The following is a 24,310-nucleotide window of genomic DNA, read 5'->3' as shown; positions in this document are numbered from 1 at the left end:
CTTTACTGATGGCACCGCCATCGTCTTCGTCTCGCACTCCTATGAGTCAGTTCGTGGGGACACTTTACGTGGAGGTGTTTTCCTTTCTTCCCTTTTGGTCACAAGCTTGTCTGCGCTGTGCGCTCCCTTTTTACGTATTCCGCCTGCATCGGGCTCATACTTTGCCGTTAGTTGTTCACAGGCTGGTGGCTCCTTCTGCTTGTTCGGTGATTATCGGTGTTCTGTGCCGGTTTATCACAGGCGAGGCAGTTATGTGAACGCTGTATGTGTGAGTGTGTGAAAAAGTTGCGTCGGATTTGGTAACAGACAGTAGAAGCAGTAAATATTAAGTTGAATACCATGAATTTTTGGAAAGCGCCGAGGATGTTGCCACGGTGTTTCTCTAATCGTTATTGCAGGAAAATAAACGACTGACATTCATTGTTATGGTAAATGTCTACACCGGCTGACATTTACACCTTGATCAAATTGCTAGACAAATTTGTTGTTCACGCCTCTTTTAACATATATCCACTAACGATCATTAGAGAAGTTTTGAGCTTATTCAGTGCAAAAATCTTTGTTTTTATATTGTTTCCTGAAAAGTCATGTCGGGCAAAAGCTAACGCTGTTGATCCAACAAACAACAACACAATCTGAGAGTAGTGAGTGTAGTGTATCTTTTTTGTGCAATTGAGTTGTTTTTTTTTTTTTTTATAAAAACCGTTAAAAGAACACCGCGGTGACTAGCTGACAGGTTGTGACATTACAGCTTAAAAGAAAGCTAGACGCTCGCGTAACTGGAGCGTGTAGAGCAACAGGATCAAAGCGGAGGGCGGTGCCTGAGAGCTTATGAAAACACCGTCTGCGTAAGAACAAAACTGGTGGCACGGTTCTGCGCTGATCCGATGTAATCCACTTGATGAGGGTTTATTACAGGAATTTACCAATATTATTCAACGTCAAAAGATAACACCGGGAGTACGTTTCCCTTCCATTCTAGTATTATTTTCATTCAGTCTAGATGAGTTTTGCCTTCAGCGAACGAGAGCATCTGCTGCGCATTCCATCATACAGCTATCAATCCACTACAGAACGAGCAACTGCAGGATAGAACTTTCTCCTTTACACTAGTAAACCTTTTGAAAAAGAAACTATTTCAAGAGTGATGGATCTGTTTCCCGGCTGCCAAGTACCAAATTGATATCATTTATTCCTAACCGTTCCTTTGCTCTTTGTTGTTACATACGTTCCAACTCAAAGGTTTCGCCTGCAATGGAAAGTAGAACAGGTTCAAGTCTCGGTGTTTCTTTTTTTTTTCGGCGAAACATCAACTCGAACCCCCGCCCTCTCCTTATCGGATCCGCCCGGCCAGGCAATAAAACTAAACTCCAACACAGAATCCCGACTCCGTTTCCAGTTTCGCTTTTGTAGTGTATTCTTTGACGTCAATCCTAAGCTCGCAAGCAACCGAGACTCCCCAAGATTGAATTGAGGATTATGTTCCCACTCTCCTCCCCCCTTCTACTTTGTCATTCCCGCTCCGTCACATGTTTCTTCCGTTCTTCTGCAAATCCTGTTTCAAAGGGAAAACAAATCTGCTCCGTTAGTTCGGTACCATTGCGCTTCAGCTCATGTAGGAGGCAACAGCAGCAGTCGTGCAATAACGTTTTCATGAATCCCTAATTCAAGTTATACTTGCTGGTGCTTAGTTATGGTCTTCTTCTGCTGCCACTCTACTGCCAGAAAGAGCATCATCGCTTCGCGCAGAGCAAGCAGCAACAGCATGTTTAGATAGATAGTGATGGCTATAGAAAATTCCTTCGTTTGACCTGAATCTGCCATATGTATGCATGTGATCACTCAGTCTGCTCCTGAAGTCTGGGACGACGGTAATCTTTAATGTGCACCCCGCGGTGATGGTGGTAGTGAGAGTGGTAGTGAGCAAATTTGTCCCTTCCCTAGCCAAGCCTAGCCTAGCTTGGCTTCGTATTGCAACAGGACGAAACGATGGTGTAAAACAATGGTTGAAGGTCGACTGGGATGCTGGACAAGACAGGCACTCGGCTGCCGTTGTAAGCTTCGTCTATTTAGGGCTTGCTCGGATCTCGGGATCGAATTGCTTCTTCCGAATGCGATGCTAATTGGCTGGAATGCTTTTACGAGCGCAACCGGGCACCGCTTTCGGGCTCTCAGGCATGCCGGTTCAAGCAATTTCCCACGAAAATTCATCATCCACTTTGTGTGGCTTTTTTGGTTGTTGTTGTACGGATACACTAACTATTTTTTGTCACGTTGAAACAGTGAAAGAATTGAATGGTAAACTAATCGAGGGGATTTGCCCCTGTGTTGCGAAACGAATAGAGAAGGGATTGAGAGAAGGAATCTATTTTAGGCTATTTTTAGGAACTTATTTGAAGGGTTGTCAATCACATTTAGATTTATTTTTTGGAAATATACAAAGAGCCAAGAATGAGTCATTAAAAATATCTAACATCACCAACAACATACAAAATGTTGAAAATCTTTAAAATGTAAGGTAAGGAATCAATTTTAGGCAACTTATGCAGCCTCTTGTGCATTGAAACGAAATATTCGAAATGTGTGAGGTGAAATGCTAATATAATGACATGATTTTGTTCTCTATCTTTATGTCTGTCAGCACTTATCTTCAGATTAGAAAACTGATTGGCAAATTTCTACAATAATCAATCAAAATTCTCAATCGAGGGAGACTATTTCAATCTCCTCGATCGTATTTTAAGCCGTTTGCATCTGTTTTGCATAGGATTTTCTGCAGCACCCAGCAACGGCTTTTGGTTGATTCGTTTCGATTGATGTTAATTCGAAGATTTTCCTGTGATACGAGACGATTTTGTTCATGTTTCATGGTAGTTTTATCAAAGCATTACTAGATCTCTCAAGTTTTATCATGAGTTTTCATAAGTACTTGTGGTTTTGATTGCTCAACAGTTCTCAGTGAATGGAGAACACTTGAACAATCTTCCATAAAACTTTATCATCAATAAGTGAAAATCCTCAAACCGAGTTTAGGGGGAAACTCGGATCTAGAGCTCGATAGCCAAACTCTAGAGAAAAATTTGTTCTTACAAAAAGTTATATATGACAAAGCGCTTATTTAAAAATCATTGCAGATAGGAAAAAAAGTTCTACACTATTGTAGCCCCATTAATTTTAGGCAACTTTGTATGAGTTGTTCCCTATCTTTGAAAATAAGCGATTTAGATTGAAAAACCTTATTTCACATCCATACTGTCTTTGAATGATAGGGCTTTTTAAGACAAAAAATTAGCAATGTTGACATTGTAAATATCTTAATTCTACTCAAAGTTATTGGTGTTTTTTCATAAAAAAATATTTTTTTTAATTTGTTTGTTTACGTGGTTGATTGCACGGCGTTTAAAAGATCAGATTAGATTCACTTATACTAAACTTATTTGATACCGCGTACAAAATTCTTCCAAAACGCGTAGAAATAATCCGTAATTGTAAAAAATTGCCCCCCGTGTAGTTTTAAGGGCACATTTGACTCTATATATGGGATTTTTTTTATATATTAATTTTATATTGTTTATACTTTTTTGCATCTTGTTTCTAGATATATCTTCAAAACTAGAAAGAATTACCTTTAACTTGATTCAAACAGATCTAAAATCGATCAACAGGGGTTAAAGTTATGAGTTTTTGAAAAAAAAATCACGAATAAAGGCGTTTTTGATGGTCAGCCTATTTCGAAGCTGTCACCCTAGGGGTTGTATGAAATAGCGACGTGGGAATAAACACTGTAATCAGAGGAGTTTTAAGTTACAATGGTTACAGAATAAATAGACAGAATCAATTCGTTTGTTCAGTGGCCTGCGTACTTTTGTTCTCGGCCTCCGCTTGAAATCTTTTTTAGAAATATATTTAACAAACACTCGAAATAACTGTGTCTACATTTGGCAATATAACAAGCGTATCTTTGTTGTTGAATAAGAATATCTTCTAATGCGTCTAAATCAGAATTAATTCTCATTCCTTTTAAACCAAATCCAATAAAATCTCCCAAATCTAATAATACATACTTGGTGACCATATTCTTCCATAGTTTTTTATATAGTTCTTCCTTGATTGCACACGAATAGAAATCGTGTACCGCTGCAATGAAAGACCAGCGGCAGTTTGCCCCTGTACTGTAAGGTACTGTTGCCTTTACCAGCATGTTTTCTTTATAGACATCGGTTTTTATTAGGTTCTAACAACAGGTTTACAAATTGTTCAAGTTTTTCGAAAAACTTTCATCTTCGGGACATCAAAGAAGTCTAAGTTCATGGAAGCAAATATTCATTGATTTATTGGGACAGGGAATGCTGAACTGCTGATTCAGCATTGGTTCATTGTTCGCGTAAATTTGTCCTTAAAACCCTTTATCAATTTTTACCGCTGAGCAATAAAAAAAATAATGACAACCAGCGTATCATATAATTGTGCAACATTTTATCTATTCAACAACATATTGGTTATTGTTATCCATCATGTCGTTATGCTGTTATTATCTTTTAAGGCCGATACAAATTTTATTTTCATTTTATGTCAACCCCCCCCCCCCCCCCTTCAAAAATGTTGAAAATTGGAAGGGGAAGAAAAAAATAGTTCAAGCCGTTTTGTTAATATTATTGATGTTTCGACAGCGTATATGCTTAATTTAGCAGCAAACAAGTCCAGTGACAGTGAAAGTGTCATCAAAAAGCTAGCCAAATGATTAATAATGATAATAATGTCATATTTTTCAACACAGTTTTGCATACAATTTACAAACGTTCGTAACTTGCACACAATTTTTTATGAAAGCTATTCCTTGTTTTTCTTTCCAGTGTTATTTATTGTTTGCCTTCCCCTTAGCTAACTTTGATAACCGTGGACATAAAAACTATTCGAAATTTGTATCAGCCTAAAGTCAAACGGAACATTTGCCAGTTTCATTTCCAATTTAACAGAATGTTCCCCATAATAGAAAACAGAGACGACAAAAATATAGAACTTTGAGTGAATTTTGCGAACTAATCTTGAGCACCTCCTTGATCTGATGAGAAATTTATGGCTGTATTGTTGCAGTTTGGGAAAAAAAACAAGAATGGTTTCAAGGGACAAGCAATCAAAACTTCTTCAAGTGCATCGTGGAACTAATATTGTTACTTGGGTTAATTGAAGCGGTTGTTCCCTTTATTGAAGTCGGTATTCATCAAAATTCAGAAGTTTGAGGCCCGTTTTCTTTGACTTTTGAAAATTTTTGGGCCCCTGAATAATCCGTTCCTTACCCTAACATAAGAAAAAGAAGTTTTAAGAAATGTTTTTAAATAAACTTTTAAATGTCTTGAATACAGTAAAGTTCTTTTTTACACGATTTTACGTACCGTGCAAAAAAACCGTGTAAAAAAACCGTTTCTACTTTTCTGGCATCTAAAGACCTGAAAATTTAGAATTATGGGCTCTAGGAATCATGAGATATGAAACCCTGTAAAATTTACACTTAAATTAAAACACTTAAACTTCATGCTTTGCAAGTTCTTGGGTCTCATTATAAACTAAATCGATTACAAAACACAAAAACTCTTTTGTCAGTTAGACAGTTATTGACTTTCAACAGTGCAAACTCGCTGCGACAACAGTACGACGCTATTTGATATTCACATTTCGACTTTATTTTGTCATTCAAATCACAAAACACCGCCGAAAGTTCAAAATCCTCTCGTGCTGTCGACCTCGATGTTACATGTCCTCTTATCGTTACTGAACTATAAACGTATCTAGCCAGAAAATGAGATGAAACACCTTCCCCCCCATCCACCACCTCTCATCCATTCATCCAACTACAACGCTGATGATTGTATTCCATCAAATGATTCATACGGTTTTTCCCGGCGACGAAGACGAAAAATGAAAACCCCAGGCAAGAAAAGGTGCCCCGAATCGCTTCGAACAAAAGGTAAAAGCATAAAATTAAGAGCAACTACACGGGACAAAATAAGGACCAAGTAAATCTGCTTATCTGTACACGTCTAGAGTCGCCGTCAGTGCGGTGCTCCCGTTCGTGAACCGAAAACAGAAGTCGTCGTCACCGTCCTCGGCGTAGCTTTGCTTGAACTGCGGCGGCGGACGCTGCCCCTGCTTCGGAATGGCGTCGTGCTGGGACGACTAAGTTCTGTAGATAAGCAGCACAAAACCGATGGTGCGGGAAAAGGGGGATTGTAGATGGGGAAGGCTCCTCCATGAATCCCGACATTCCGATTGTTCAAAAAGTTGTGTGAAATTTGACGACCCAGACCCACCTGACAGGGCATCATCCTGGGACAGTACCTCGGCCTCACTTGATGAATCATTCACCCTCGCATTCGGCTGCCGGTTCGAGTCAGTGGTGCAGTTTAGTGTGGCAGTGAGCCAACCTGCTTGTTCGGCTCTCTCCTAGGGCAGCAGACACATACACAGGATCGACATCGGAAGTCAACCGGGGTATGGCATGTTGGCAAACGATGAGAGGACAAACACGAAAAGGGGGCGCACTCTAACACAGGTTTTTCGGTGAGGGTGCCACCACCTGAATAACTGCGGCTGCGTTTTCGGAGATGCTACGAACGGGCGGATGAGAGAAGAGGTGGCAATGCTCTGTTGACGCACCTTCACAGCAAGTTTTCAACGCTATCCGCAGCAACAAGATGAAAAGTTCACTTTCGGATGTGGAAAGCGACAGCGCACGGATAAGAAGGTAAATTTCGAGGAATCACTCCCACGACCCTCACCAGCACAAATCGTTGGTGGTTCCGTTATCCTTTGGCTGCTTTCTTCGCGTCGCGCGTTCAGCATGGGTAAACCGGCAATCCTACCATCACCTCCGCTCTGGGTTCACTATTTTCCCCGTAGCTCACGGCGCTCTTGGCGTGTGGTTGCTTTGGCCGCCGCGTCAAAGACATTCCCGCAAATTCGTATACCATCACGGTTAAGGAGTAAATGGCGGTCGGGGCTCGGAGGAAAAGTTTTTTTTGTGTGTTGTAGGGCATACGTGAAGCTCACGGTGACTGGAAGCCATTTATTCAGAGGATTCCTCGTGTTTGGAAATTTTCGCGAAACATGTCTTGATCTTCTCCGAGGCTATAGAACCGAAACTAAATAAATTAGATAGCTGTCAATATTAGACACTAAATTACTTTTGATGGCAGATATTACGTATGCAAATATTTACGTCGTGCGGCGTTCGATTAACGATAAACTGTGACTATTTAGGATAGAATCTAAACTAAAGCAAAGTCGAAATTAAATGCAGACCAAATTGCAACAATTTAACACACAACTTTGATAACCAAAAGACAACAACGTAAATAATTTTTCGTTAAAAAGTTTTATCTCGAGATTGGCCCGTGTTACCTCGGGGTGAAGAGTGTTACTTACGTAAAATTTTCCGAGAAACACGATGAAATAATCAAATTTAAAATTAAAATGGCTACGTTTACTTAAAAATGTAAATTAAGTTTTTAAATACAAAAATAATCTATCTGGAAACACTTCTGGTCACGGGTTAGTATGAAAAATGCGTGCTACTGCTCGGTTGGCATGAAAAGTTGTTAAGTTCTATTGAATAGTTCATATCTACCACAGAACAGTATGTTCAAGATGAGGAGAATGTTTCGCAACATTTTAAACGTTTAATTCATACAATAATAATATAATGTTTACACAAAAAGTTATTAATTTTATGATTGTGACTTGGTTAATAAACCCCAACTGATAGTTGGCCTTAGCAATGTTGGCTGGCAAAGGAAAGCTTCGTATCCCGTAATCCCAAGAAATTTATCTCCTCAACCCTGGCGAGCACGACTGATGTGATTGTAAGCTGCGAGTTTCGATGAAAAGTCATTACAAAGCATTTAAGAATACTGACAATCAGTTTATTACAATGGCACGATGGTTTATTCAGTCTCTTATGCACTTCTTGACGAAATATAGTTTCAGGTCATCCGCGTATATGAGTTCATATCCATTACCAAGCAAAATACCGACATTATTTGAAAATATTGTTAAAAGTCACGACCCCAAGTTGCTTCCTTGAGGCACACCGCTGCGCAATAGTATCATCGTGATCGATTCTGTCGAGTGCAGCTTTCAAATCCGTAAAAACCCCGTCCACTTGGCATTTTTGTGGTAACCCAACGTCCAGACATAAAACCTTGCTGGTCTGCAGAAATGTAACACTTCATTTCATCGAGGAGGCTTCGATCGACAATAATTTTGAACAATTTCGATGCATTTGAGAGATTTGTAATTCCACGGTAGTTCCGGATATTGCTCTTATCACCACTTTTTTTTGAAAATCGAGACAGGTTCAGAGACGAGTGATGAGGATCAATACGAGGCAGCAATTCTCAACAGCTGGGCATTATTAAAAAATGTTCAAGTTAAATCGGCATCTTCTTAGTTCAGGTTCATTTCCTAGCTAGTAAAGATAACCACAGAAAGAAAAAAAAGAAAAAAAAAACAACAGATGCGGACAGTTGATTAATTTTTTTGCACGCATATATACATATATACGTAAACACACATACACAAGTCCATACACATACAGACACACATGCAACAAATATATACACATATAAAAACATCTGAAACACATAAATTTGATAGAAATTTTGCGGGTTATACATCAAAAATTAAAAATGTAAATAACTTTGAACCTTTTTTTGAATATACGTTAAATATACTAAAAAACTTGTTTCTGATGAAATTGTACCCAATCACTATCAAAATAAAGATATTTAGACTTTTGCCAGCTTTTTGTCTATAATACTCCTATGCTCTAACCCTCTCAGCTGGTCTCGAGGTACGTTGTCGTAGGTTCGAGTCTCGGCTCGGGAAAGGCTGTTAGTATAAGTAGAATCGTAGCGCTAGCCCCACAATTGTCCTGCACAACAGCATTATTAAAGCAGGACAACGAGTAGCTATTATTCATTAATACACAACGCAGTGAGCAAAAGGGTGGAAAACTAAAACTATCCCGTATTTGATTGATACTTTCTTATGTCAATGGTTTCAATTTCATCACCACTTTAATAGTCAACGCAAGTGTTTTTCCAACTGATGTAGGAATAGTTCCATGCTTCCGACGACGCTTTCAGCAGTCACCAACGTACTTCGCACATTTCAAAATAAAATTTTATGTTCACCAGTCATCGGAATTAAAATGAACCATCCGTTTCATTCGCTTAAAACTCAATGAATGAGCTGCAAAAACGCTGCGTGTTCACTTTATAAACCAAGAAACATTATCCGATTTCAGTCAAAAATTGACGTATTTTGTTGAGAATAAAGGTTTGTGAAAATTCGAAAGATTCGTAGAAATGAAGATGCAAAATAAAATCTAAAACGCTACCTTTCCAACACTGCTTTCCATTTTTATATGATTTTATAAAGAGAAAAATCATTCACTATTAAATTGTAGATTTGTTTGTCCTGAGAAGAACAGTGTTTGCATTGGAGCAATTACCCCATATCAAATTTCGTTTTCGTTAGTAGTTAATGAGCACTTTTCCTGCTGCCTTCACAGCAACCACCTTTTATTTTGTCTATTCTGCAATCGGAAACTGTCTTCTGCCGCTCCGCATGTTTGTTCTGGTTTTATGCATGAAAAGAATCTTCAGAATCCCTCACCAACATTGCAATTGAAATCTGAAGCTCACTTTTTTTTCTCTCGCCAGCAGCAGTTCTCAAATATTTTTCGCCAGCAGCAGCTCTCAAATTTTCCGAGAGATGATGCATATGAAGCACATACAACTATACAGCTTTTGCAAGTTCTATGACAGAAATCACTGCCTTAAAGAAAAAAACCAACCAGCTTCGTAAACGCAGAATCGAGAATGACGGAATTTGAAAAAGTTGTGTAAGGTCTGTACTCGAAAAAATGCACTATGCAATAGTATTCGCCAAAAATTTATTCCAAGTCGGATTTTCTTGAACCTTTTTTGGAAGAAACTAATACCTACATATGGATTATGTTTCGGCATAATTACTTTATTCAACTTTCTTTCCATCGCTGAAAGCCCGCACCTTTCCCTTAAGACCCCTCGTTACATTTTGTGCAATGATGGAGTCGACCTTTTTGGTCACTATTTCATCCATTCTTTCTTCAACCACAACTCGTCATACTTCATTATGGCCCAAAATATTTACAGCGGACGAAACTCTAATGAATTCGAGTTGGCAGTTTTTGGTACAAAAACAACGTTATTGTCTCTGTACCAATCCAACGTCGACTGCGCTTGATGGCATGGTCGGGCCAAAATAATGTCTCGCCTTCGTGGGACCACAACCAACGCTTCTGGAGGCACTCGATGCGGTAAATTTCGCTGTTGATAGGATCCGCCATGAGGTACGGTTTACTCATTCTACTGCATTGGCATATGGCCTGCTAGAGCAAGTATGTTTTGGCGAATTTGTCCACTTTATTCTTCCTGAGGTCTTTCGGAACATCAATCCGTGATTCGGCAACGTAGAACTCTAGCCCCGGTATCAGCTTTGCATCTGCCTTGATGTAGGTTTCGTCATCCATAACCACACACATCGATTTCATTAACCACTCCTTCGTACAGCTTCCTTGCACGGGATCTGGCTGTCGTGTTTCATTGATCACGCCGGTTCGGTGCCTTCCGGACCTTGGATACACGAATCAGGCGGAACACTTTGCCTTCAGAGCCGCGTCGTGAATCGAACGGTTCAGATTACGCTTGGAATAATCCAACACCATCCGGGACTTCATACGGTCAGCTGTCTTCGGTTTTCTTCAACTTTCAGCCCGGTCGACTTTCGGTCGTCTGGGACTCCTTAAACAATTTTACAATTGTATGAGTGGTTCCAAGTTGTCTTCAGAACCTTCTCATTGTCGCAGTGGAATGTTCCATTTTCTACTTGTATCGATGACATTTCAATAACCAGTGAACTGATTGTTATTAAATTTTGCACATGTAAATAATACACTCCAAACTAGTTATACCCAGCTTTTCATTATTTTTTACCCACGGACAAAAAAGTTACACACGGATAGAAATGGTGCACTTTTTATGTGTAGGTATCTGTTTGTAAATTGGTAAATTATTTTAATAAAAATCTCATAACTCAACAAAAATAAATGATTAAAACAAATTTTCGATTTTAAGAGGTATTCTACAGAAAACTCCACAAAAGTCAATTTAAATAGGCAGATAGAAGTGTGGTGTCTTCGACAAAGTTGTATGTCATAAAATCTGCTACAACTTTGCCGAACAAAGTGGATTTTTTTATGCGAAAATGAGGAATAAAATTCGTTTCTCACTTTCAGGTGAATTTTCATAAAATTTCAAATTCTATAAAATGGAGAATAATAATTGAAATAACTTTGCTGAAGACACTACGCCACTAAAATCAGTTTTTTTTGTCAAAAGAATTTCTATCTCGTTTTTGCAGCTTTGACAGTTTGCGCTGCAGTGGCAATCTCTGAACAAAAGTTGGAAAAAACTGTATGAAAATTTTGAGGTACTGAAGTCATTTCTGATTATATATATAATTACCGCGGTATGTTTTTTCTTTCTTACGCGGATTCTGGAATTTCTTCACTTTGATTCCGGAATTTACGTGTTTGTTTTACGCGGATTCCGCAATTTACGCAGTATTATTTTGTTACGTGGATTTCGGAATTTCTTCATTAGGATTCCAAAATTTACGCGTTTTTTACGCGGATTCCGGAATTTACGCGGTTTTTTACGCGGGTTCCGGAATTTACGCGGTTTTTACGTGGTTTCCTTTTACGCGACACGTATTCCCCGCGTAAAAAACGACCTAAGTGTATAACATTTAACCCAAGAGAGTTAAGATTAAGTCTCATTCTGGCGAATGCTAGAATAGCATTTTGACAAGAAACGAATAAGCTATGTTTTCCCCTGAAGATGTCACTGATCAGTGACGAAACTTCGGATAGTATTAAATAAATCGTTCTACTTGTTTGACACTGAGAAATTACCTAATACAGCAACATTCAAAGTGTGTGTGTGTGTGTGGAACCTATCTCTCTCCCACTGTCTGGCAGTGATAATGTGAAACAAAGACAGCTGCAGTATAATTTCATTTCTGCAATTTTCTTTGTTTCGGGATCAAGAAGGTGTTAGCTCTACCGATTTTCCAAAGATCCATGACAGAATGACTGAATACTTGCAGCGCATTCCGAAATCCTTTTCCCGTCGGCAAGCCCCGCCCGAAAACAATAGTAGAGTCATTGGGATTCTGCTATTGTGTTCAGACTTTCGATTTATTTGATGTTACTTCCGTATCAAAGAAATCGACCCGTATATAATGATATTATGCAATGATGTTTGTATGGCGGTATATGAAAAATTTATCTAGTTTTGTTCAATGTATGGAAAGTGTCCGTTATGTTGTGCTTAAATAAAATGGATGAAATGAATATATAGAAATACACGACATATCATTGTCCAATATAAATCTTACCATATACATGTGTACCAAAATATAACCTATATTTTTGAAACTCTTGCCAAACTAGTCATAATCAGTTATGATCCCAATCAATAATAAAAATGTCCATATGAAACATCTGCTCAAAAGCTAGAAAAATCAAACAAGATAACAGCACAAAACGCGTTTGGCAGCAAACCTTATGATACTTGTGTCGTAAACATGAGCACCTACAATACAACAAAATTGAAACAATCATTTGTGCATCACGTCCATCATCTTTCACCAGCACCAATGCAACAAGTTAAAAGAAAAAAAAAATCCTATTGGAAATCCCACAAGGAACTTTATGTCAACGCAAGCTATGTTGCCGGACTGCTGTCATTGTCGCTCTCGCAAATACATCGCACGACCATAACCAACCGCATTTTCAATACAGCAACATTCAAAGTACTGCCAAAAATTGGTATCTCATCCAATCCTCATGAAAATTCGGTAAAAGGTAGGCTGACCAGATTTTCTTGGGATTAAAACGGGACAAATGGGTTCAAAAAATGGGACAGACAAAATTGATTTTTGGACATTTTTACCAACCAAAGCATACAAACAATTATTCATTGCTTTGATGAACATGCCCGATCCTGAAGAGTGTGATTTTTGTCAATGAGTTCCTGAAACTTGTCACATGATGATCGAGATTTTGACTAACAATTATCATGGTCGCAACTTTCAAGCGTGACTTTTTCATCAATTCACGATAGGTGATGTCCTTCCAGTGGTGCGGTACTGTCAGGAATGCACAAAACGTACTCAGTAATATTAGAAAAATCCTGGCTGCTTGGAAATTTATTTTCCATTTAGGAAAATATCAATGCAAAGATTTTTTAAGGAGTATCTGAAAACGGTTCAAAATGGCAAAAAGACGGGACGGTTAAAAATAGTCGAAAAAACGGTACTGTCCCGTTCAAAACGGTATGTCTGGTCAGCCTAGTAAAAGGTTATTCAGTGTGTAAATTCAAGACTTCATAAATATTGACATTCAAGTTCTAGGTTCAAAGAAGATATTTTCTCTGTAGTTTAATTGAATACACTAAGGTCGCTTTTTACGCGGATTCCGGCATTTACGAATTTTACGTGGATTTCAGGAATTTTTTACGCGAATTCCGGAATTTATACGGTTATTTTAACGCGGATTCCGGAAATTACGCGGTTTTTTTCACGCGTTTTTTTTTCTTACGCGGATTCCGGAATTGCTTCACTCGGATTCCGGAATTGACGTGTTTTATTTTTTACCTGGATTCCAGAATTTAAGTGTTTTTTACGCGGATTCCGGAATTTACGCGGTATTTTATTCTTACGCGGATTCTGGACTTTTTTCATTCGGATTCTGGAATTTAAACGTTTTTTTACGCAGATTCTGGAGTTAACGTTTTTTTCATACGGAATTTACGTAGTTTTTTACGCGGTTTCCGGAATTTACGCGGTATTTTTTTCGCACGCGGATCCCGGAATTTATTTATTCGGATTCCGGAATTTACACGGTTTTTTACGCGGATCCCGGAGTTTACGCGATTTTTTTCACGCGGATTCTAGAATTTCGTCATTCGGATTCCGGAATTTACGCGTTTTTTACGTGAATTCCGGAGTTTACCTATTTTTTTACGCGGATTCCGGAATTTACGCGGATCCCGGGATTTCTTTATGCGGATTCCGGAATTTAGCGACTTAAGTGTATAACATTTAACTCAAGAGAGTTAAGATTGGTTAAAAAGTATAGAGAAAAATCATTTCAAATCGCTTGGAAATACGCGAAAATTTAATCGACCATTTTTGATTTGAATGAAACTTTGCACACGTATTTGGCTTAGCAAACTGAGCGTTTTTCACAGGTGGAGAAATTTTTTACACCCATGAGTTACGTTCTAAAAGGGCGTATGTCTTTTGGCATAGGTTTTATTCGAAGCATTGTAGCCCAGAAACCGTTGGTTGTATATAAAAACTGTCTTAGAATGAGTTGTAGCGAATCAAAAATGCATCATGAAAAAAATAAACACTGTACAAAAAAAATTTTGTTCACCAAAAAACATTTAAAATAAACATTAAATTTCAAAAGAGTTGAATTTTTTTTTATTTTTTTTTAAAGAAACTTGACGTTAATACGCAAATTAATAAAAAAAGTCCAGGATGGAGAAATGAAAAATAATTTTTTTATGGCAGATTAATTTTTTCATGAAAATTCTAATTCAAACATTTTTCAAAGTATTTGTATTCTGATGATTTTAAAAGGTGCAGAGAGTCATTTTGAATCAAATAGCTCTTGGTAGTAAACATTCTTAAGGCATCGGTTTTCGAGTTATTTCTGATTTAAGCTCGAAAAATTATAATTATTTAGGAAAATACACGTTTTTCTTAATTTGTCCATGGTTCTCCAGCAAAAACCATACGTTCATTAGAATGCTTGATCAAAAATATACAATTCATTCTTTGACAACAAAACGATTGGGCGAACGGTTCTCAAGAAAAGAGTTAAATGTTCTTAGTGATATAAATATATATAAGAATCAAATATTTATTTTCGAGTTTTATTATCTTAGGAACATATTTTTTTATGACATAGATACTTTATTTCACCTTATTTTTTATATACATCATAAGTAAATGATTCGTCATCTTTTGAAAACAGCTTCGTTTGTATCTTATTTTCTGAAATCGGAACAAAAGAGTAATACTTTTGTGTGGCAGCTATTATTATAGATTTTTTTTAAAATATTGCTCCATTCTGTTACTCTTTGTTCATATTCTTCATATGATACCCAACTAAATGACATTTTTGATGAATTTTTATTACTTTTCTGATTAGACCAATCATACAATTCTTTTGCGCTTGTAATGGGATGTTCATGTTCTTTAACTAAACTTGCATTTCTTGCCATTCGTTTTAATATGCCACCAATTGCATCGCATGGGCCTTTAACATGAGAAGTCGCAAAAAAATGCCACTCTGCATCGACGTTATATTTTGTTTTGAACTTGCAAAGTTTTTTCTATTTTTATATTGTGAGGCAACTCCATCAGACATTAATATCGCTTTTTCCAACTCTATTGTTGTTTTCAAAAAACTCATTAATGAACACCTGACCGCAACAGAATCATGATGGAGTACTTCCGATATTATGATGAAGCTGATATTTTTAAGTGTTCCAAATTCTGAATAGTAAACAACGAAGGGATGAATGGTGGCTTGACTATCATTCCAATAACTACACGAATCACAAATTGATAAAGACGCATTTAAATGAGCTTGACTGTTCAATATTTTTAATTTTGCAATAACGTTTTCGTTTAATTTGCGTAAGCTTGATGAGCACCGATGATCAGGAAAGGGTTTACAGCATTTGGGCTTAGTGTATTCCATTTTCACTTTATTCATCTTCACAAAATGCAAACTGTTACTAACACATCTGGAGTAGTGCAATCGTATTTATATACGAAAACAGATATTATAGGTAACCTAGTAGTTATTGGTTGCATACTTTACAAACAGTTATTATTAGTAAACAAGTAGGTAGTGTTGCACGACAAACATATTTTTTTATAAGACATTCGGCAAGGGGGGACGTGTAGGTAGGCTAAGGTTCAGCGCTTGAGTTATTTATCCAATCGTTTTGTTGTCAAAGAATGAATTGTATATTTTTGATCAAGCATTCCAATGAACGAATGGTTTTTGCTGGAGAACCACGGACAAGTTAAGAAATACGTGTATATTCCGAAATATTAATAATTTTCCGAGCTTAAATTCAAAATAACTTGAAAAACGATGCCTTTAGAATGTTTACTACCAAGAGCTATTTGATTCAAAATGACTCAATGCATCTTTTAGAATCATCAGAATACAAATATTTTGAAAAATGTTTAAATTAGAATTTTTATAAAAAAATTAATCTACCATAAAAAAAATTCATTTAATGAATTTTTTTAATGAAATTTAATTTTAATGAAATGAAATTTAATGTTTATTTTAAATTTCTTTTGGTCAGAATTTTTTTTTTGTACAGTGTATATTTTTTATGGTGCATTTTTATTTCCCTACAACTCATTTTCAGACAGTTTTTCTATACAACCAACGGTTTCTGGGCTACAATGCTTCGAATAAAACCTATGCCAAAAGACATACGCCCTTTTAGAATGTAACTCATGGGTGTAAAAAATCTCTCCATCTGTGAAAAATGCTCAGTTTGCTAAGCCAAATACGTGTGCAAATTTTCATTCAAATTAAAAATGGTCGATATTCGACCATAGGCCATTTGGCGCGATCTTGCTCTATACTGACAAGGAACGAATAAGAAGTTTTTTCCCTGAAGATGTCACAGATCAGCGACGAAACGTCGGATAGTATTAAAAGAACATATGGTTATGAATCAATGTTGCGGTATAGCATTCGCATCCCAATGGAAGGACGTTAGACTCCAACAAAAGCAACAAACGGCCGCACGGGGCCATCTTTCATCAAACTATTGTTCGAAAGCGACCGGCTTAAAAGCATCCAACTTCAGATCCGGTATGGTTCCAGGATACAAAACTTCATTGAAAACCGATGTGGAATGCATCGTTCGCATTGACGAGAAAACAAGACCCGGCACGGCAGCAGCGCAGCTCCCAGCAGGATCGATGAGGACGACAAAAAAAATACCGGAAGAGTTCTTTCAACAAAACCGACGATCTGTTATTTACACCGTAAGGCAATTGATATCTTTTTTTTATGGAGCCAACCTGTCAGTAAGTTGAAAGCAGTATCCCTATCGAGATGACGCTTTGTAATGTTCAGGAAATGCTGTGGAATTTTCCCAACGAAAAGAGTCAGGACCTATTAATCTTCTCACGAGCCATCGTCGTTGTCCTCGTCATCGTCGCCGTATTGATAGTGAGAGGGCAAATTCGAATCCACCAACGACGAGGTCCCTACGATGGATGCGATGGTACGACAACAGCATCAGCAACAACAAAAAACAAACCATCAGCTCATAAAAACTTCAGTCGTGTGTGCATTACTCGATTATGGGATCGGTCTTTGGCTCAGCGTTCTGCTGCCCTGTGGTTGTTGTACCGTTGTTGGTCGCTCGTCGGAATGCGTATCCTGGAGATTTCTGCTGTGGATTGTGTGAATGGGATCGGATCCTCTTTCAAACGGAAGAAGGATTGACACTAATGGGACGCAAACGATGATACGATGCGGCGAGCCCTTTGCATCATGCGTCAATAAATTTCTAGTCCCATTAGGACTACACCAGGCGGTACCACCGGCAGGCTATAGAATTGTCGTTAAAAATTCCCTCCTCCCAAGCGTGGGTATTGATTGAAATCATCGCCGTACCAGCTTAAAACTTCCGGTTCCATCCGGGGGTGCCGGGTTTATTCGAGCGGAGGAAGTTTGTTGATACTTATGTGAAGAGTGTTAGACATGTTGCGTACGAGCTCAGAATATATACGCACATACACAAAGTTCAACAGAATCAAGCTGAACCCAAACAGATCCAAACGTCCAAAGTTATTTAGCCACGGAACGTGACTCAATATCTCCTGCTATTCTTACGATTGTCAGCCGAAAACAGAACCGAGAACATCTGCCGCTTTCCGTCCGGCGCGACGGCAGGGTTTCAATTTTGGAAATCTTCTCGGAAGCTAAGGCAGAGAACACGAAAAAAACTGTCTTGTTAAAGATTAGGAAGGGAAGCCGGAGCGATGAATGGAATTGAACGATTGTCGGATCTTACGCCGAATGTGTCGTTTTCCTGTTTTCTTCTAATTTATTGACCATGATGATGGAATGGGTCTAACCGACGACCGACGACCCCTCACGTTTCTCGATAACCGGAGAATTTTCGGTCTATCAGCTCAGTAATATAAAAGTAACAAGCAAGACGGTCTATGGATTTCGCTACGCTTCATATAAGGCAATTGTCATTTAACATATTTAGCAGCCTCATCAATTTGCGCTCGGTTGTGTCCTCCAGCAGTGGGAATGAGGGAGAACGAAACGGTACCTACATATTTGAGGGATTTTAATTGGTCCGACTGTGTAGATGTGCAGTTCGATGGTGCTGGGAAAAATATCTGATAAATGGTTAAGTGAAACAGAGTGCCATGGATAGTTTTTTTTTTGGAATGGCATCTGAATTTTTCTAATATGCTGTGACAGTTCTTTTTCTTAGTTTGGACTTAGGTGACATGTGCTCACGATTATACATTGTGCTCTTAATCACACGTTAAAAGAATTTATTTGTTTCACTGTTTTCGGTTTAGAAATGTTTAAAATTAATAAATTGAAACTTGAGACATCTTCTCAGTGAATGTAAAATCAAAACAACATCATGCCTGGATTTTATTTCTGTTTTAATTTTTTCGTCTTGGAATTCCGTTGAAATTCAAAAGTCCACACTGCTACTAATGCAGTATTTGGACTTCGAAGTGTCACTTGGAAAGTGCATTCAGGAAGCGTACATACACGAAACTAGGACACGTGGAACACACGTGTCGCTCGATTTATACACAAGATTGAAGACTTTCCATCGTGTCAAAATTTCCGAAAACAACAGCCCGTAGGTGAGTCGAAGTACACTAGAAATCAGAAAAAAGCCTGCCAGCATTGACAAATCGATGATAATTCCAATCGTACAAACTCCACTTCGAACACCACACCGTAAAGCAGCAGCAATTTTGTGGGTGGGTGGTAGATATCTATCGGTGCTCTACTTGCTCCTGGTGATAATCGGCTTGTGCCATTCGAATCGTGCAAAGTGGAAACGCTGAAATAGTCTGTCAAGCAGCTTCGCTACGGATGGCAAATAAAGGCAATCGACACTGGCGAAGTGGAATAGGAAGAACGGGGAAAGGGCGGAAATGAATATTAAGCACCTACCTAACCAGGCATTTTACGATTCGCCCAATTTTCCATACTTTTCCACTCTGCACGCATCCATATCGGCATATTGTTTCCATTCGAACGCACCTCTAATGCGTTGATGCGGGAGGTGAAATAAATGTGCAAGTACCCATTGATCGAGTGAATCGACGGATAGAAGAACGAAACGGAGGGGGCATCGGGGCGGCACTTGGGTATGGTATGTGGGGTTCACTCCGGTGCATCGTAAAATTATTAATTGCTCTCGGCGTTCGATGGATGGCATGCAACGATGAGCGTAAATCGGAGAGATGATTTTCGGGGGACGAGCCCACCTCCGCCCCATTATTGGATGGCTATTGAATGCTACTCACGCCCAACTGGAAATGGTACGAGCCACAGCGGGAGAGAGAGAGTAGGTATAGTTACTCTTGGCGTCAAAACGACAATGGAACATTTTGGCAGTTGAAAGCATTGAACTGCATGCCGGAGCTACGATATGTGCGAGAGTCGAATAACTTGAGTCACTTGTGTGAAAGTGAGCCCGTGGGTGGCGGTGGGGCGGACAGAACCTCTTTTCGGAGGAAATCAAAGTTCTTTTCAATATTTCCAATGCATCCGCAATGCCGGGTGCTTCGGAGTGAATATACTACCGACATCTTCGGAAAGTTTTATTATCCGATGTTTGTTGGAATTTTATGCTCCGCATCCGGATGTTAGCAGAGGTTTCATGAGCTGACAAATACAGTGTCAGCATATACTGATTGATTCTTGGCAGTGATGCTTTTAGATCGGCTTTTAATGTTGGGTGGAATCAATTTGCTGCTTGAATTTATTTGTGCTCGTAATTTACATTTCAAGAATATTGTATTCCTATTTCACTAAGAGTTTTTCCCATTTCCTAATTCGATCATTTAATAATCTTCACGTATTTTTCTTGTTTCATTGCAGTTGTACTTCTGGACACAACAAAGGAAGCAACCCTAGAATGGACTCGGTATCCGTACGGACCGCAGGCGCAGACTCCCGGTGTAAGTACATATATTAAATTGTTTTTTTACACTGTCTGAACGAAATTTTCTGTATTTCTGTTATTTTTTGAGGCAAAAAAAACATTAAAAAAGAGATTGAGACACATACGCAAGGTCAACGTACAATACGATAGCCTGTCTTATGTGAATGTATTTCTTGCTACAGGTTAGGGAATATTGGGTCCGATAATTATTTATTAACTTTTTTAATTGATTGGTAACCCAGAAGAAAAGTGTTAGTTAGTTGGCTCGAAGTCTTTTAAATAAAAGAATGAAAGGTTGCTGAAACACAGTTGTTGGTTTAGCACCTCTTCATTGTCAAAAGAACAATAGAAGGGTTGTGTGCAAAGCCTCAACTGCAAAATCGGTGAAAAACCACATAAAGCTGTTTGTAACATTACTCGCATTATTGCAAACTTCTTCTGCTCAATAATTTTTTGAATGATTGACATCATTGCATCAATAAGTTTACGTCAACAACTTTTATCCAATACTAATAAAATAACACTGAAATAATGTGGTGGCACTGACAAGTTCAAAATGACATCTGGGGTCGATTTACGGCCTTTAGATATCTACCTGGTTCCAAAAGTACCCAAATTTTACGATATTTGGCCTTGTCGTAATCTGCGTTCAAACAAGGCTCTACATTTTTCGATAGTACAATAGTCCTCATCATATAAGTACAATTCCGGAAATATTCAGTTCAGATAGTATTCGACCAATTTGGGTTTTTAGAGACCAGAAGTTATCATCTTGAATTTCAAAACGACATCTGGAGTCGATTCTCGGACCTGGCTATATATTCATTTTTTTTGGATGATATTTGGCTTTGTTTTCACCTCAGACTGGTTGTCATCTGCGTTCAAGACAAGGTTTTAGATTTTTCAATAGTACAATAGTTGGCATCATAAAATTATAAGTTTTTGTATTTTAGTGGACGCGTAGGTAATTTTCTAATCGTTTACTGCAAAGATGAAGGAAATCCGTTGAAAACTGACTGAGTTATGAACATTTGAAATTGGACAATTTTCGTGACGCTCTCGATGTTTTCGCTATTTCGATTAATGTCCTGAACACAACTATAAACATTTGAAGGAAGTTACCCAACTACTTTATTTTATTTGGCATAACAATGTTAAGCTGAAGCCTGAAGAACAAAATTCTTCCAGCAAACTTGGTTGTTGGACGCGTAACTTTAATTCCGCGAGGATTCATTGCTTGTATAACCACCTTGCTCGCTGCACTCTTTTTCGTCGTACTTACGTCCTAAATCATGGTCCAACCGGTCCTCTTCGTCGTGTACCAACCGAATTTCCACGTTCTAGATTCGCCAGTGAGTTTCTCAACCTTCGCCGCTACTCACCGTCTTCTAACATGTAGCCGAAGATGGTTGTAAGTAGGTACCCGTTGTTCGAAAATCATGCAATGAGTCCTCTTCGAGCAGTGTCCACTAAAGATGGTCGGGTTTCGGGTTTTCAAACCCGAAACCCGTACCCGTCGGGTCCGGGTTTGAAAATGTTTGAAGGTGTCGGGTACGGGTCGGGCTCGGGTTTGGTGAAAAAAAAAAATCGGGTTCGGGTTTGAAAATGGTGGATGTAGGTCTGAAAGCCCGAAACTCGACTATATCAAATATGCATTTTTATTAGATAATGATATCTAATTTCATGCAACTGTGAAAATCACTATCATTTCAATACCATTCGAGGCCCAAAGCTTCAGGGCAACCTCATATTGGTACAAAAAAACGACCCAAAAAAAATCTCGGGTTCGGATTTTACAGTTTCGGGTTCGGGTTTCAAAAAAATAAAATTTTCGGGTTCGGGTGTGATCGAAAAAAATTATCGGGTTCGCGTCGGGTTCGGGTTTGATCGAAAAAAATTCTCGGGTTCGGGTCGGGTACGGGTTTGAAAAAAGCCAAACCCGACCATCTCTAGTATCCACGTCTCGTGAACGTAGAGCACAATTGGTCTTATGGTCATTCTATGATGCTTGTGAACCCCTTCAGTAAGCACGACTTACCTTACCAAACAGTGCCAAGCCTTTACTGTACGTAAGAGTCGTCTCCACTCCGCTTGGTCCATGGCTGCAGTCTCGCCCTTTTGACAAATTGGTTTCAAGAACCACCGCAACCTGCCAAGCTTAGCGGAATTGACGATAGATGGCTTCTCAAGCAGCTCTTGTAGTTTGTGGTTCATTCGCCTTCTCAAGCATAGGCCATGTCTTATGGCCGTACTACCGGTATGACTTGCGGGAACACAGTTTTTCTCCTTTTAGCGTAGATAACCTCATTCTTCCACTCCTCCAACAGCTGTTCAGTATCCCAAATCTTGACATTCAGTCGATGCAGATATTCGGCAACTTGTCCGGGCCCATCTTAATAGGCATGGCTCCGACACCACCTCCGGCCCATTCTCTGTTCTTTGACAGCTTGATGGCATCTTTAACTTCCGCTATCGTTTGGAGTCACCATCTTCTGCTGCACCGACGATGCCACATCCTTTGCCATCTTGATCCTTTTACTGTACGCCATTCAAGTGTTCATCGAAGTGCTTCTCCCACCTTTCGGTAACTTCACGGCTCGTGGAATAAAGCGAGGTGCGTTGAGTTTCTGGCAGAACTTTCGCGTCTCATGAGAGTGATTCCGGAATAGTTGGTCTTGTTCTCTCCTCTTCTGTCTATAGCGCTCCACGTTCTGACTTGACGCAACATTAGTAGCTACGTACGTTCTTCCAGCACCTGCTAACACTCTTCGTTGAATCACTCATTCCGTCGGTTTCGTTTCGCATATGTATTCTAGGACGTTCTCCATCTTGTTAATGACTGTTTTTACTGTGCTCCAACAGTCCTCGAGAGAGGTACCAACCTGCTCACCCTCGTCTAGGAGCGCAGCTTCGAGCGATCTTGTTAGGTATTGATCTGAATCGAAATTAATGCCTCGGTAGGTTTTAACGTCAATGATGTCCGAGAAGTCATCAATTGCTCAGAGTTACTAATATGATACGAGCTAACAAATCTGAAGGTTATTCCACTGGCGCTACTTTTTTAGACATAGAAAAAGCATTCGACAGTGTTTGGCATAAAGGTTTGATTGCGAAATTGCAAACTTTTAATTTTCCAATTTTTCTAATCAAAATTTAGAAAAAAATCTTACTGATCGAACTCTGCAGGTTGTCTATCAGAATTCAAAATCTGATAGATTTCCTGTCAGAGCAGGTGTACCTCAAGGTTCAGTCTTGGGTCCAGTCCTGTACAACATATTCACTTCAGATCTTCCTGATTTGCCTCCAGGATGCACAAAGTCATTGTTCTGCGATGACACAAGCATTTCCGTTAAAGGAAAAGATCTTCGTGTCATATGCAGTCGATCGTTACGATAGGGCCTCAAATGAGGCTGAGCGAGGTGGGGGAGTTCTGATCGCTGTTCGTAAGGGGCTAAAATTTACTGAGCTGTCCATCAACACCAAAACGATAGAATCTTTAGGCATTTCGATTAGCACTGCGAATGGGGAGGTGCACTTGATTGCAGCCTATTTTCCTGGGGCGAGGAGACGCTCTACCTGGACTCATTTCCGTCGAGATATTTCAACTCTTACCAGAAGGACTGTACCCTTTTTCATAGTGGGAGACTTTAATGCACGACATCGATACTGGAACTGCTCTAGCGCCAACGAAACCGGGACAATACTTTACCAAGAAGCAGCTAGCCGTAACTTTTTAATCCATTTCCCGGATACCTTCACGTTTTGTCCCTACGGCCGAGTACGTCGAACGATTTATCATCCGATCATGTTCCAGTAGCATTTAACATCACCTTAACAGCGCCGCTCGAACAAACTGTACCTAAATATCGCTGTTACGCTCGTGCTGACTGGTTTCGCTTTCAACAAGAAATAAATTTGAAACTGGACCT

General features: G+C 39.0%; 1 protein-coding gene across 8 annotated transcripts in view; it reads left to right on the top strand.

Moving 5' to 3' along the window:
- The window catches only part of LOC129718637 (ephrin type-B receptor 1), a 193,826-nt gene that overhangs the window by 94,977 nt on the left and 74,539 nt on the right, over nt 1-24,310 (top strand). For all 8 annotated transcript variants that reach the window (XM_055669603.1, XM_055669601.1, XM_055669600.1 and 5 more), the window contains exon 3: nt 20,318-20,397. In XM_055669603.1, the coding sequence (XP_055525578.1) occupies nt 20,318-20,397 (80 nt within the window). The remainder of the gene's footprint in view (nt 1-20,317; nt 20,398-24,310) is intronic.

The sequence above is a fragment of the Wyeomyia smithii genome, chromosome 1 (genome assembly GCF_029784165.1).
Source record: "Wyeomyia smithii strain HCP4-BCI-WySm-NY-G18 chromosome 1, ASM2978416v1, whole genome shotgun sequence".
NCBI lineage: Eukaryota > Metazoa > Arthropoda > Insecta > Diptera > Culicidae > Wyeomyia > Wyeomyia smithii.
The sequence above is the reverse complement of the archived record's forward strand: the minus strand, read 5'-3'. Positions and strand labels throughout refer to the sequence as shown.